Source organism: Phymastichus coffea, unplaced genomic scaffold (assembly GCF_024137745.1).
Source record: "Phymastichus coffea isolate CEN01 unplaced genomic scaffold, Cenicafe_Pcof_1.1 PCOF00087, whole genome shotgun sequence".
Lineage (NCBI taxonomy): Eukaryota > Metazoa > Arthropoda > Insecta > Hymenoptera > Eulophidae > Phymastichus > Phymastichus coffea.
In genome coordinates, this window is record NW_026706898.1 from 449742 (window position 1) to 465193 (window position 15452).

Consider the following 15452-nt stretch of genomic DNA (forward strand, 5'->3'; position numbering starts at 1 on the left):
TTGTTTTTTGGTGTAAGATTTTAATTTGATTGCCATACTGAAATATTCTACAATGAAGTGCAATGTAAATTTGTGTTATTTTCCCGTTAATCTCTCGTAAATCAATAAAACGTAATTTTTTTTTTAAAACTAAATTCAACGTTTCACTACCGAATATTCATTTTTCAGCTACATTGTATCACTTGATACCGCAATCAATTTTTGTTAAGTATGCACTGCACACGTCTTTCGAACGACTATTGTCGACAGGGAAAACTATGCATAACATATCATTTCGTCAGCAAAATAAATATAATGGACAATAAAATCTCTATTTAAGTATCACCGAGAAAAGTTCTGTCTTGTTAAAATAAGTGCGACTTTTATTCGTTAGATCACATCTAGTTCCTGCCAGAAATGACAAACGACATCATTGTAACGCCATTGGTACTTTTTCTTCATTTACTTTAATTATTTTTTGTCAAGGATTTTTTTTTATTTTCACCGATATATATTCGCTGAGTGCAATTTTTGATCGACGAATGTGTGTAACTCAACAACGAAAAATACCTTAAGGACATAAGGAACTTGCGAGTGAAATACTGTCTATGCAGACTATATTCAGTGTCCAATATAAGTTTCAGTAAATTGCTTTTTCTTCTAAGTAAATAACTTATTAAAAGTTACATTGCAAATATCATCGCCATCTCCGCTATCGTCACCGTTATCATTATACATTAAACAAACGAGCCACCGTTTGAGGGCGCGCTTTACTTCAAGCAGCGCCGCTCTAGCACTCAACGATTAAATAGCCAATCGTCTCGATCTTTTACGCAAAGAAACGCAGATACTATGAACGATTAACCAACGATTGGTGGTCTTTGATTTGTTTTTCTATTTTATAGAAAACTATCTCTTCAACATTGCGTTCAACGTCATGCGGAGAATCAATCCTAGTTCAACGGAATCGCTCAAGCGCTTTCATCTTACAAGCTCAGCATTTAAGTTTAAAATAATACTTTAGTATATTTTTATTACATGTCACGAAATTGCTTGTTTCATTTTTTTCAAAAAGGACACAGAAAAAGAATACATCAACCTTTAGATGGAGGGAGGGGGAAGAGAGGAGAGAGTTCTTATTTAAACCAGCGCGAAATTCACCTCTAGTATGTATAGCAGTAATTTTCATAAATATCACTGACAATAACACTAGATTCGACTAATGTACATTGCGAATAGTAAAAATAAAACTCTTGCTCTCAATTTTCGTGCAACAGAGTGAATAAAGATCCAAATCTCGCGCTGATTTGAACATCACTCGCACTGGCTAGCTGCTAATCATTTAAACAAGTAAAGGAGAAGGAGCAAATGATTATCTTTAAATAAACGTAGCGCGTGCGATTGCCGTATCAACATTGGGATAAAGAATTAAAATAAATAAATTCTGATTTATACAAATCTACGAGAGTTAAATATTAAAGGAGTCATCCAACAGCTGCTTAAGCTCTTTCAAATGCTGCATTTTGCTGCCAGTTGCTGGTGACGCCGCAGTAGGTCGGCCGACGTACCTGCAAACACACGCATATGTATCAGTGTTATTTTTAGTGACTGTCTATTGGCATCAATTTAATACGTTGCAATATCTTAACGCTACTGCTTGAAAAAGCGATGGTCGTGCTCCTCTTTGAAAAAAATCGAGTCATTATCGTGTGTGTGATTACCTAATGTCTCGTGGCTTTGGTTTCGATGGTTCTTTTGTGTCTGGTGCTGCCGGAATTTCGGCCGTTTTTGATGACGAGAACCAGCTACTCAACCAGCCGCCGCTATTATCGCTTGCACTCGCGATACTGTAACACGGCCCAAATTTTAGCTAGTGCTCTAATATTATTTAACATGAATGAAGAAAAACATAACAAGTTTGTGCTTCATTAATGTGATATGCCCAAGCATATTGAAACTATATTTTTTCTTAGTAGATCAGACTCATTCTTCAATTTCTGATTTTCTAAGTAAAAAATAGGGCCCAGAAATAGTATACAGTCGGAAGTTTTAATCAACAAGGTACACAAGATAAATCAAAGATGAAACTAAAGATTGACTTTATCGACACGAGTGCAAGCAGATAATTTCTTATTAACGTAATATAAATAAAATAATGCAAAATACATACTTTGTTGGGTTACTAATTTCACAACACAACCAATAATGATCGATAATTAATGAACATGCACATTTCTTTACTCGAAAAAGTTATATCTAAGAACTTACGAGACAGACTTAGTTCCATTAAGACATGTCTGGAATCTGGGTTGCACGTACGCCCATGCTCCCTGGTTCTTATGCTCTTCTTGAGCCCACACCAGTTCAGCGTTAGGGTACTTGGCTACTTCCTTTTTGATGAGGTCGTAAGGGAATGGAGATATCTGTAAAAGCAAAGCAACCATAAATGTCTTACAATGCACGGTTGTATTTCAATCAATCGAAAATTTCTTACCTGTTCTACCCTAACAATGGCAACGTTGTTATCCATTTTCCTCTCTGATCGCGATTTTTTAAGATCGTAGTAAACTTTGCCCGAGCAGAAGAGAATTCTCTTGACTTCATTCGGATTTTGAGCCGCAATACCTTCCTCCGGGATAATTCTGAGGAATTCAGTGCCCTCAGTCATGAGGTCGAAACTGGAACGAGCTTCAGGATGACGAAGTAACGACTTTGGTGTCATGATGATAAGAGGTTTGCGGAAGGGCAGTGCAATTTGGCGACGTAAGATGTGGAAAAGATTGGCTGGGGTACTACAGTTAGCAACAATCCAGTTGATGTCGTGTAGCTGTCGCACTGCGAACTCTTCACTCTCAGGTGGGAAGTAGTCTGGATCATCAGCGGACATCTGTAGGAATCTTTCGAGACGAGCACTGGAGTGCTCGGGACCCTAAAAAAACGTTATTATTTATAAAATTATCCTTTTAAAAATATTTGCCTATTGATTTTGACAATCTTACCATTCCTTCAAGACCATGAGGCTGGAGCATAACAAGGCCAGATTGTCTCACCCACTTAGCCTGTCCGCTACTGATAAATTGATCGATAATGCATTGAGCGGTGTTGTTGAAATCACCGAATTGTGCCTCCCAAATCACTAAAGCATTAGGATTCGTCATCGAGTATCCTAATTCAAATCCTACAGATATGCAAAAATACGAAACATTAAAAACAGTCTTCGTGTAAATTTAAAAAAAAAGTGCAGACTTACCAAGCACACCATACTCAGATAAGGAACTGTTGCACACTGTATATGGAGCTTGATCTGGATATAGATAGCTAAGAGGTCTGTAGGTGGCCTTGTCAACGGTCTGATGATGAAGGACATGATGTCTGTGAGAGAAGGTACCTCTTTCAACGTCTTGACCGGACAATCTGACGTGAATACCCTCCTTGAGTAGCGAACCGAAAGCCATTGCTTCACCGAGTGCCCAATCGATTTGTCGCGCGTCAACCATTTCCATTCTCGATTTCAGAATACGTTCGATACCCTTGTGAATAACGAACTCGGCTGCGTTAGGTGGTGGCGACGAAAATCTCTTGCCGATGTGCACGAGTGTGTCCTCTTTGATGCCAGTCGGCGATGATTTCAGTGGGTCTTTACCTTCAAAGAAACCTGACCAAGGTGAATCTAACCAGTCCTTGTACTTGATGTGCGTCTCTTGCTTGGCGTTGCTGTAGGCCTCTTCGCAGATTTTTTCGTATTTCTCATTCACTTGCTATAAATCGAATAACGTCAAGTTATCATTCTTTAACGATATTCAAGATTGCATGCTATGTATTGTGTCTAACAAACCTTGACTTCATCAGTTGTAACAGTGCCCTCGTCGATGAGTTTCTTAGAGTAGAGTTCGAGCGCAGGTGGTGTCTTTTTGATCTTACGGTACATTAGTGGTTGAGTAAACATCGGTTCATCGATTTCATTGTGGCCGTTTCTCCTGTAAGATACCAGATCAATAACCACATCCTTGTGGAACGTCGCACGCCATTCGGCTGCCACTTTACAAACGTGCATCACAGCCTCAGGATCGTCAGAGTTCACGTGGAAAATGGGAGCGTTGACAACACGTGCAACATCTGCGACACATTATCGTAATTACTATAAATAATCCTTTAAATATCCGCGTATTCGTGGAATGCGTATTGATAATTACCTGTACAATAAGGTGACGAGCGTGAGTGTCGTGGATCTGTCGTAAATCCAATCTGATTGTTGACAACAATGTGGATGGTACCATGAGTCGTGTAGTCCGGCAGGTCGGACAAGTGCATCGTTTCGAAGACGACGCCTTGACCACAAAAAGCTGCGTCACCGTGCAGAAGAATAGACATGACCTAGAGCATATATATGTGATAATAATTAACGCAAATATCGACAAAAATAAAGTGATAATTTTCCTTCTAAAGATAATTTACTTTTTTGCCTTCTCCGTCTCCACGGTAAAATTGTTCTGCGCGGGTCTTGCCTTGGACTATAGGATCCACGGCTTCCAGATGCGATGGATTAGCAACAACAGCTAATCGGATATTTTTGTTCGTCACGCGGTTCAGACGTTCAATGTACGTACCCAAATGGTACTTCACGTCACCGGATCCCTGAAAAACAACGATGTGAATTTTTGATGCATCGTTCTGAAATGAAAGCCACTATTAAACCACTACTAAAGTGACTTACGTCATCGGCAGCTTCGAGAGCAGCGAACTGAGTGAATATCTGGTTGAGTGGTTTACGGCAGACATTAGCCAAGACATTAAGACGGCCACGATGCGGCATACCCATGACAATGGATTCGACGCCGAGTTCGGTGGATTTGTCGATAATTTGCTTCATCGCAGGGATCAAGATTTCACAACCTTCGAGACCGAATCGCTTCTCGGATGACCATTTCCGCGCCAGGAAAGCCTCGAACCTGCAAGTTATTATTGAAATTTTATAAATGGCATTCCATTTAAAAATTGATTATAAATGAAAAATGAAATAAAACGCGAAAAATGTTATGTATTTAAAGAACGTAGCTTGCAAATCGTCGAAACGTCATCCAATTTTAAAAATTTGTAATTTTAAAGCCGAGCTGGGAATAGCCATTATACTCGACTTAAAGTTTAGTTATATATATAATCCGATAAATAGTTAAGCTCAAATATTTTGCCATAAAGCTTTAATTATATCTAAAATAGATTGTTCCTATCTCTAAGCCGCAGAGTACTATGTCTATGCGTTACTCAATAGTCGAAAAATTTTGCAAGACATTTGCTCAACGACCTTCTAAAAATAAACACAAAGGAAAAAAAGATAAAAATTAAGACGTACCGACAATTGTACATGGTTTTATTATACACATAAATATTGTGCACAGTAATATGGCGTGAATCAATTCTGACGCTATGTTACTGTGCATAACAATTTGCGTGTATAATAATATCATGCACAATTGTCTGCACGTCGAAGATAATTACATGGTAGCACGAGATAGACGAGCGAGAATCAAGCGTTTCTCGTCGTTGGTTACATCCATCACGCCCGGTGTTTCCATTTTCTGACGAATCCAATTGCATTGCTCCAGTGAGTTGATGAACATAAATTCCACGCCAATGTGCTGACAGTACGTCTGCTCGAGCCTCTTGAGTATCTCGCGCAGTGGCAACGATTTCTCTTTGCCACCAATGAAGGTCGTCGACGGTAACTTGAACACACGGTCCATGTCCGATTCCTCTGTTGGGGTTATTGTGAAAAATTACGCATTTTTAAAGCGATCGCATTATTTCACCCGATTTTTTTGTCAATCACTTCGAACTGATACTGAAAGTGACATTTTCCCAAATTGTAAAATGAAAAAAAATATTGAAAATGAAAGTGACATTTGAATTTTTAATTTTGATCAAAGAATTTCGTTTAGTATTCGCAAAATGTAAAGTATGCAAATCATTTATTGAGATAGCTATCCAGTATGTCCCTCATCCGATGAAATATATCGTACGCATGCAGTTAAAGTTTTTGAAGATGTTTGTAGGTGGGGAGGTCCTAAAATAGCAAACCATTTACGTGAATGGAAAAAGAAAAAGGAATGACGCGATTGGAATGAAAATTATATAACATTGAGGAAAAAAATAAGCGAAATGACATTGTTGACAACAAAAGTAAAAATAAAACATAGGAGAATCTGTTTTTTTGAATAAGTGTGATATACATTAATAAGAAACGTTTCGTTGTCGCACATAAAAAACACCTCAAGCGTAGGTTCGTTAGCTCAAATTACAATCGCAAAAGTTTGGTTAAACATTTTCAAAACGAGAGATATATATTGTTACGTAAAAGAAAGCAATGAGATAAGCTCCCCTCTCACTTTATAATTTTTTGCACAACTCGTGGTTAACAAAAAAAGGAGAGAGAAATAGAGATGGTAAATATCTTACGAAAACTTTACGAGTTTCCTCTTATCGAGAGAGAAAAATTACAAAGTAAATAAAAGATTGCCCAAGCACCAAGAGCTGAAATAAGAGAAAAAATAGGACAAAGTCCAATTGCTTATAACGAATTTCCCGAAATACATTACTTTTTTTTTCTTTTTCTACTAATGTGAAAAATAGAGAAGAGCTCAATGCGGCTCTTTCAGATCATCTACATACTTTGTGTAAGTGCAGCAACCCGATTGCGTAGGTCTTGAGCATAAGTCGTACGGGGATTCTTTCCTGTGGACATTGACCAGAAGCACTCGAGCTAAATAAAAACCAAACTTCCGACTTGTTCGTGTGTGTTTTGACTTTCGCTATCTACGATTATCTTAATTCATTATTATTGGGTCTCAAAAGAAACTTATTGTTTTTCATATACATCGTATTTAGTGCTTTTTATCTCTGAGAGGCTGATAGCATCTAATTAGAGAAAAAAGTAAAGTCAAAAATTAATGAGGTGCACAAGTCATATATAGCCTTGGTTAAACTCTTACACCGACAAATAACTTATGTTCTCTCCAGATTTCTTTTCATTTAACTGTAGTTATTCGTATTTTTAAGCAACTTGATTGTTCGGTGTAACAGTTTGAGCTTTCATTATCATGACTTTTAAAGACCCCAATGCGTTTTAGTTGCAAAAGAAAAGAATGTACAAATGGCAAATTATAAGAAGTGCTGATAGAAAAATAAATAATAAGAATTATGATGAAGTATAAGTACATGGATTTGTTGATAAAAAAATATTAAAAACTTCGCCATCGAAATGATTATCTTTTTATCAATTTTCTAAGAAACACATTGTTGGCGTTTATCGTATATGTTCTTAGATTAGTGCAAAGTCATCAAAAGATAGTTAAAACGATGACGAAGCTTTCCAAATATTTACATTATCTACTTCCTTTGTGAACAAGCCAAAAACACAAATTTTTATCGTTGACCATTTGTTCACACCTGTCGTTGAGGAGACATTTTACAAGAGTAAAAGAGAAATAGAGATAAAACAGTGATCCTCTGTTTGTTGAGGGCTTACCAAATGAGTAATAATTATAGAGCAACTCTTGCGGATGCCGGTCATCGAGATCAGCGGCGTTGATGCCCAGCGGGTCCAACTTTGCGATATGATGACCACGAATCTGTCAAAATTGGAATTTTGGCCGCGTTTTTCACGACCACACAAAAAAAATATTGCTTAACAGCTCTCGTAATAAAAAATTAAGTTTTTTTTCTTTGCGATGGAAGATTGCAATACGATGACTCTTACGCATTGTCTGCACATCAATAATGAGTTGTAAATCGAGTAGTAGAAATGTGACGGATCATCGCATCGAAATCTTCCAACAAAAGTCTAAGCATTAATAAAAAAAAAGGGAAGCGAGATTCTTTAACGACTGTAAGTGGAACGTGTATAAAGATGTATCGTCCACTTGAGAGTTGCCGAATAAACGTATTAGTTCTCATGTATCTTTCGTAATAGTTGTTTTTGTCATGTAATCGCCACTCGTCGCTTACACTTGATGTCATTTACCTCGATTATAATTAACCACCTAACACCTCCCAAGTAATAATCATAATAAATAAGCACTGCAATAACCTAATGAGAAATGATAAAAAAAGCAAATACAAACTCTAGAAAAAATTTTTTTCAGCTATTTCATGCGATAGGAAAACAAAATCATCATGCAGAATTAGCAGAGAGAATAAACAAAGAGCCAAAAGCATTATAAAAAAAAAACATGATGTGCTTCTTACCTTCATGCGTTTTATATGTTCGGTTCTCAGGGTATCATAAAACAAATCTTTGTATTATTGAAGTGGAAGATCAATAGGCTTCAAAGCCCGTAAATTGAGAAGCGAAATAGCATTTTTGAATTAAAATCAAGCGTTGGGGGATCAATTATTTTTGTCACTTCAATAATACACCGGGAAAATACAAATAAGTTTGCTAAAAAAATTTCTGAATAATTTTCAGTATCAGCTGTAAGTATTGATCTTACAAACTAATGATTGATTTGAGTAAAAGCGATGAAACATCGAATACAACAAATTATAATTTTATTCATATTATATTCTTTCGAGAAGTCGTGTTTCAATTAAAATGCAAGTGAAGGTGTGAAAGAAATTTCAAAAAGGTTTAGCACGTAGAAAGGGGTCAAGTGAATACCATATATATAATTGCGCCGATCTATGAGTTGATGACAATGAAAATGATAATGAGAGATGATGAACAACAAGAGTAACTTCAGCACCTTCACTGCCTTTTTTCAAGATAATATTTTGATAAATGATTGTAATGGGAGAGAGAATGATCTCGATCGAAGCCTTACCAAGCATATACTGTCGTAGAACTTGCTCTGGAGACCCTTTGCGAGCGGCGTAATGCGTGTGGATCAAGTCAGTTCGCATGATACCCAATGGATCCAAATCGGCTACTAAGTGACCTCGTGCCTATATGTCAATCATTAATTACCCACAAGAAGTTACAAATTTTTTTTCCAAAATTTCCACGTTTGACCAATGATGAAATTTCAACAATGACTGTACAATCATATGGATTTTATCATTATCCATTATGCTCTTAGAAATAACATTCTAGATAGTGAATAATGAACACCAATGTTTTGTTCATGAAATATAATGGAATTTAATATTTAAAAAAAAATTTTTTATATAAAAAGGCATGTCACACTTGAGATGAGAAGGCTGTATAACATTAATATCTCTGGTTACTTGATATCCTAAAAATGACATTCCTTTGAAATACTCAGTTTCAATGACAATACCCTTGAGCAATGAGTGATACATATACATGTCTAAAATCATAATATCATGCAAAACATCCGATTATAGAAATGCCTTAGACAGTAAAATACAGGAATGTTTGGCATTATTTATTAGCTCATGCTGCTTTTATGGCAGAAGGTTTATGTCAATGAGCTTGTAAAGCCAATGTTAAATAAAGCATATATATTTTGTTTTGAACGTGCCCTCAAATGAATAAACTCACAAAATATAATTGAAAAATCTGTCACCTCAATTCTATATAGATATATGTGTAATAGATCAAATGCTTAATGAGTAGTTTTGCTAAGATGTATACCATTGAAAAAATGTGTAGATAAAAAAATTGCAAGGAGGAAAAAAAAGTACTGAAAAATTAATAGCAAGTCAAATTAATGGGAGGTGCTTAGTGTGGCTGATATATATGTTAACATTGTTTTTCTTGAATTAAAATTCAGGGAATTGTTAAATTACAATTGCTAAGTGATTATTGTTGTCTGAAGGTAAATGAATGAGGTTTCAGATTTAGTAACAGGTAGCAACTGTATAATTAACTTTTGTAGTATTTAATTTTTAGTTTTTCCTTAAGTTTCTGCTGGAGTCATTAAAAATAGTTCTTAGTATGCCAATCTTTTTTTCCTGCCCGAAATGTTTATTCACGTACCTGGTATGAACGGATAATAGCTTGCACAGCTAGATGATCATCAATAATTTTTTCATTCACTGGTGCACCAATAGCAGCTCCACCACCCAGAGGCAACAGAGAATTAAGTGGAACTTGATTGTAACTAGGAGCTAGAGATGGTGGTTGTTGGTAGGCAAGACCTGGTGCAGCTCCAGCTGTACTGTTACGGAAAAAGGAATCCCACGACTGATGGAACACAATATTTCTTATTTAGCATTACAAAACTAAACAAACACTCATACACTCAAAACTTGTATTTCACAACAAACTACGTACAATATGAACACTGTGTGGATCTTGAAGCCATGCATTGTACATTTCTTCTACATAGGAGCTGGTACTGCCATTGAGGAAAGGTTCTGTAGCAGCACGATTGTTGTGTCGGCGTTGAGATCCCAAAACCATAGCTTGACTGAATTTGACCATTGGATCGTTTCGCACCAACCATGATGCAAATTGTTTGGCCCCAAGGACTTTTGGAGCCAATGGGGTCAAAGAATTAAACACTACTCGAGCCTTATACATTTTAAACTGCAACACCATAAAATTTATATCATAAAATAATTCCATAAATGTTCGAATAAGTCTTAGAAAATTAAGTAGTTTAGGAATGATTTGCCAGGGAGGAATTAGTCATTGAAGTGTTACATGTTTGCTGACGGTGTGTCAAGATGTGTTTCAAGTAATAAAGTCTTTCTTTAATGATAGAGCTTTATCTTCAGCAGACATTATGTTATCATATATGTCCCTATTCAAACAAGGTGTTGCAGACTTTGCTTTAATGACTTTGATGATATCCTTTAAAAAAAATACCAATGTTTTGCATACACCGACGCCAATAAAACGATCAATCATCATTTAGTTCGAATATTTCCACAGTATACCAATATACAGTACTTTGCAAGTAGTAGTTTAAGTATTAATATAGATATATAGATAGTCTTGAAAAAAATTGGGGGTGACATATGCATCTCGACACGCGGGAGAGCGTAAACAAGCATAGACGACGAAATGTTAAATGAAAAAATTCTCCGTTACGAAATTATTCGAGCTTTCGCGTAATATTATACAAAGTTGTGTAACCTGCTAATTGTCAAAATAAGCATATGTTGAAATTGAGAGGCATAAGCAATCGAGCAGGAAAGTACAGCGCATGGCTTAGTCAACTGATCTGCAATCTCTATAACGCAGCGATACGAAATCCGATTTGGTCGAGCAGAACGGAAATATGACGTGTCGTTGCGACGCGAGAAAAGGAAAAACCCGTTCAATAAATTAAATCAGCCATAAGCGGTTCGCGTGCAGACGCACGAAAAAGAGCAGCTGCTTTGACACACTTACGTTTGAGCTCAAATGTCAATGTCATGTGACGAAGAGAGAGAGAAAAGAGCAATGAGCCTTTTCGCAAACTGAAATAAAACAACACGGCCTCTCCGCACTGGTGACGAAAAAGGTTCTTCTTCGGTGGATGTGCGCCCACGCTTGTTTACATGCAGGGTGGTGTAGGTCGAGGGTGTGTGCAAGACCGATATATTTTTCATTCTTAGTGCGAACAAGTAGCGCGCAGACGCCTGCTACGACGACCGAAATATGCTATATCGAGCAGCGAGCGAATTACACAACGGCGAGCTTTATATAGATGCTAGAAAGAAAAGAGAGAGGAGAGCGCGCAATAAGTGAAAAAACAAAAATAGGTTAATCGCGATTGCCTACGTCGTTCTGCATGCAAACCTAACGTAGATATCAGACTGTTTCCAGACTCACTCAAGATCGTGCACGTGCATAGTTCGGCAGACGCTTTTTTGATTTTCTTTACGTAACTGTCGCGCGCTCGGGGAGAGAAAGGCAATTTGTTGGGATACGTAGAGTTTGGCTAAAGAGCAAGGATCATGCGTGAAATTAACAAGGATACAGAGATAGGATGAGAACGTACCTGCTGATGTTACCGAAGCGACGACGACAGGCCATCCACCATTTGCAGCACGCAGGTGACGACTCCGCGCGGCGGCGACGGAGACCGGACCGGGTGACAGTGCGCAGTGGTGACGGCGATAGCGGCGGGAATTACAACTAGCGACACCTAAGTGTCACATGTCGAGGTTCGAACAGTTTAAATGCAAAGACAGTTGGTAAAACAGATAAAAACAAATTTGAAAAAAATATATACAAGCCGAATATGCGTTGTATATATAGGGTATTATTGCGCTTTCAACATACTTACCGTCAAGTCGCAACTGAGGCCCTTGATAAGTCTTATTTGATGATGTCCTGTATTTACAAACAAGAATATAAATAAAAGCAAATTTAAAAGCAAATTAAAAGTTTTTAAATGCAAAAAGGAAGCTCTGCGATGATTCAATGTGTAATTATTATTATTATATGCAAACCGTTGAATTTGTTTAATAATTTCCAATTTTTCAAATCAAATATCGTGTATACAAAATAATTGTTCATTGCACTATGGCTTAACCTAAACATATCATTGAATCCATTTATTAGAATGGAAATTTAAGCGATCTCAATAGAAATTAAATATCTTCGCGCAGCACTGCTCACAGGTAAGAAGCTTTTTCAAGGAACGTACTATGATCGACTAAATCGTAACGATAGAAATAAGTTACAACTTGTATATATTTGAACGTTACTCTGCTTAGTAAATTATTTAAACGCACGACAAACAATATATGCGCTGTCGTCAAAACAAAACAACAATTAATCAAAACCGTTGTCCGCGCGTAACTTCTCATATGTACATCCCTTAGATTTTAAATCTTTACGGTTAAGTTCAATAATTGATTTTTCTTTTTAAATTTCATATCGATTGTCAATGCGCGTTCATAAAGTTTTTCAAAGATTCGCGATATGAATTGAAATTCCGAAGTCAGAGTAAAATCGATAACACCAATGAACATTTCGTTGCGATGAAATCAAACATCGTCGCAAGTTGGCCTAAGCCCTCGTCAGGTAGCGGAAGCCATAAGCGCGAATGTCATTAAAGGAAGTTCAACAATAACATTATTATCGCAGCGTCCGATCAATCGGCGGAGAGGATTGTAGAGGATCGTTTGTTGTACGACGAAATTTTCGCGACCAACAGCAATTCAAAGGTTTTTGCTCGCGGTAATATGCGTGCACTATCACTCGATATTTTGCGGGACTTTTTTATCGGCGACGCTTTATCTTTGCCGTTCTTGTCGTCAGTGCTCGAGGAAGGTGCCGAAGCAGCCGAGAAAAGATACAACATGACCATGAAGCAGTGGCGTGAGTTGAGATCGCGCTCGCAAATGGAGACCTGTAACAAGAGCGAGAATGGCTTGTCGCGATCGACGTCGTCATACAACAGCGCGAAGAACATGTCGTCGGAGAACTTTGCGCGAAAAGTAAACGACGACGACGACGACGGCGACGACGACGGCGATGGCGATGGCGATGGCGACGACGACGATAACGACGACGACGATAACGACGACGACGATGACGGAGAAGACGAGGAATGCGACGAGCCTGCCAAGGTAAAGGAGAAGACGAGGGACGATTCACGGCTGCACGTGGTGTTGACGCCACGAACGCCCAAAGAAGAGCAGCAGCGCGAGCAGGAGCAGGAAGAGACGGATCCGCCAGCAGAGGTGGCTGCGGTGCGCGCCAAGAACAGCTTGTCGAGTGTAAAGACCACGTCGAAGAAGCCGAGAAAGATGAAGTCGAGAAAGAAGTCGCAGGTGGTGAGGATGAGCGACGAGCAGCTGAGGGCCTCGCTGATCTACTCGGCCAAGGCCAAGCGCAAGAAGCTGCACGGCCGTTTGAGGAACTCCAACTCGAAGAGCACGATAGCCACCAGGGACACCGACTTTTCGGACAAGAAGCTCGAGCGCAAGAAACTCAAGCGACAGAAGAGTAAGCGAGGCGAAGCTGGCCGACGCGACCGATCGACACTCACCGCTGCTCTGCGCGCAGGTCTCGACAGTATGTCAGCCTTGCAGCTGCCTCGGGCCCGCAAGCGCGCGAACGCGCTGAGGGCGCGGGAGTCGAAGCAGCTCGGCTCGAAAGCCGACTTGGTCGAGATATTCCATGGCAAGGCCGCGAGAAGTGGTGCGCTCTCCGGTCGACTGTCCAAGGACGTCGCGCGAACGGTGGTCGAAGCGCGGAAACGAAAGGTCCGACCGGCAGTCGAGAAGAGCAGCAGCGCCGACGCCGAGCCGCGCGCGCACTCGCGGTAAAGGCTTTGCCAGCCGGGCTCGATTGTCAGGATGTTGGCAGGGCTCTTCGGCGACTTGCAGGGATCCGCCGGGGCGAGAAGCCGAGGAGAGCGGCGAGGCCGAGCGCTACCAGGTGCACGCGCAGCAAACCAAGGACTGCGATCCGGAAGTGTACGACCCGTTCTGCCCTCGCAACTACGAGTTGCCCACAATGGCGTCGCGGATGAAGCGCGTCCACAAGCCCTATTACCACCACTTCAAAATCAAGAGCATCCCATTCGTGGTTGGCACGTCGCTCAGTCCCAGTCACAACCTCGGCCTCAACATCCAGCAGGTACGCACGTTCGCCGATCGGCCGCTCGAAGAAACCGGGATCGTCGCTCGGGTCCACAGGTGCTGAGCATCATCAAGGTGAAGCGACCGGCGGTGCCGGGCATTAGCCCGCTACTCGTTCGCAAGGTGAGCCGCGGCGTGCGTCCGGTGTCCAGCCTCTTCGAGCACATCAATAGCCAATACGCCAGGGCTTACCGCGATCTCGGCCGTCGACGCAGCGGTAGCCACCAGCAGATCGGCTCCTTCTCTTGTGAGCAACTGGTGCGCGCGAGCAGCTCGCTCGGTGGCCGTCAGCTATCTTTCAAGCAGCCGAACGTCACGTGCGAGCCACTTTACGAGGTGGACGAGGTTAGCGTTTACGATGCTCGTTATTTATGTTCCAACGGGCCTCCTTTGCCCCCCCTCCCCCTAAGCGATTACCGTTACGCAACGAGCAAACGAGAACAACGTATTGCGCAGGACGTTCAATCCTCGGGCTCGGATTCGCACGCCCGGAATGGACAGCAACAGGACGATTGCAATCGGGCGAGAAAAGTTGGTTGCGCGGCGCGGAGCTAGGAATTCGCAATGTATCTTTTCGGTATGTTCTTGCACCAGCAGCAGCAGCAGCAGCAGCAGCAGCACTGCCATCATCAGCACTCAGTCGAGAGCGGCAGCATCTTCGGCGCGCGGTCTTCCAACAACAAGGAGATCACCGAGGTTTTCACCAAACTCTACGATCAGTTCGACAAGATGGTTTCGTATGTGCATTTTTGAAATCACTGAAGTGGAGGCTCGCTTTGTCGTGCCCACACTCGAACGCGCATTATTTTCGAAGGCAACACGAGCGGCTGAAAGAGCAGCTGGAGAAGCGTAGAGACAAGGCATTGCTGAAGGAGGTGTCCGAGCTGGAAACGGCGATGAGCTCTAAGGAGCGCGAGATCAACGCGGTCATTAATCTCTACAACGAGGCACGTGCGCGCACGTGTTGCGCATTTTCGGCGCGGAACCGC

The 15452-nt window shown here is 40.4% G+C and overlaps 2 protein-coding genes across 7 annotated transcripts in view; one reads left to right on the forward strand and one right to left on the reverse strand.

Annotated features, from left to right (window-relative positions):
• LOC131669075 (2-oxoglutarate dehydrogenase complex component E1) lies at positions 1-12006 on the reverse strand. 6 transcript variants are annotated; one of them, XM_058943673.1, is made up of 16 exons: positions 11868-11991; positions 10211-10465; positions 9914-10120; positions 7502-7604; positions 6646-6708; positions 5476-5731; positions 4694-4928; positions 4435-4614; positions 4173-4353; positions 3815-4095; positions 3230-3737; positions 2979-3157; positions 2474-2908; positions 2248-2402; positions 1701-1826; positions 1-1547 (listed from the first exon to the last, which is right to left on the reverse strand). In XM_058943673.1, the coding sequence occupies exons 2-16, from the start codon at positions 10457-10459 to the stop codon at positions 1448-1450; spliced, it is 3258 nt and encodes a 1085-aa protein (XP_058799656.1). In that variant the 5' UTR covers positions 10460-10465; positions 11868-11991; the 3' UTR covers positions 1-1447. The 6 variants fall into 6 exon arrangements, with proteins under 6 accessions (XP_058799656.1, XP_058799657.1, XP_058799659.1 ...); XM_058943674.1 differs by lacking the exon at positions 11868-11991 and adding an exon at positions 11276-11439; XM_058943676.1 differs by lacking the exon at positions 6646-6708 and having other exon boundaries at positions 11868-12006.
• LOC131669178 (uncharacterized) overlaps positions 11907-15452 on the forward strand; it is a 3872-nt gene continuing 326 nt past the window's right edge. The window contains 8 exon segments of the mRNA XM_058943887.1: positions 11907-12033; positions 13136-13825; positions 13886-14065; positions 14067-14461; positions 14521-14808; positions 14920-14994; positions 15058-15200; positions 15278-15410. Of these exon segments, the coding sequence (XP_058799870.1) occupies positions 13177-13825; positions 13886-14065; positions 14067-14461; positions 14521-14808; positions 14920-14994; positions 15058-15200; positions 15278-15410 (1863 nt within the window). The 5' untranslated portion in view covers positions 11907-12033; positions 13136-13176.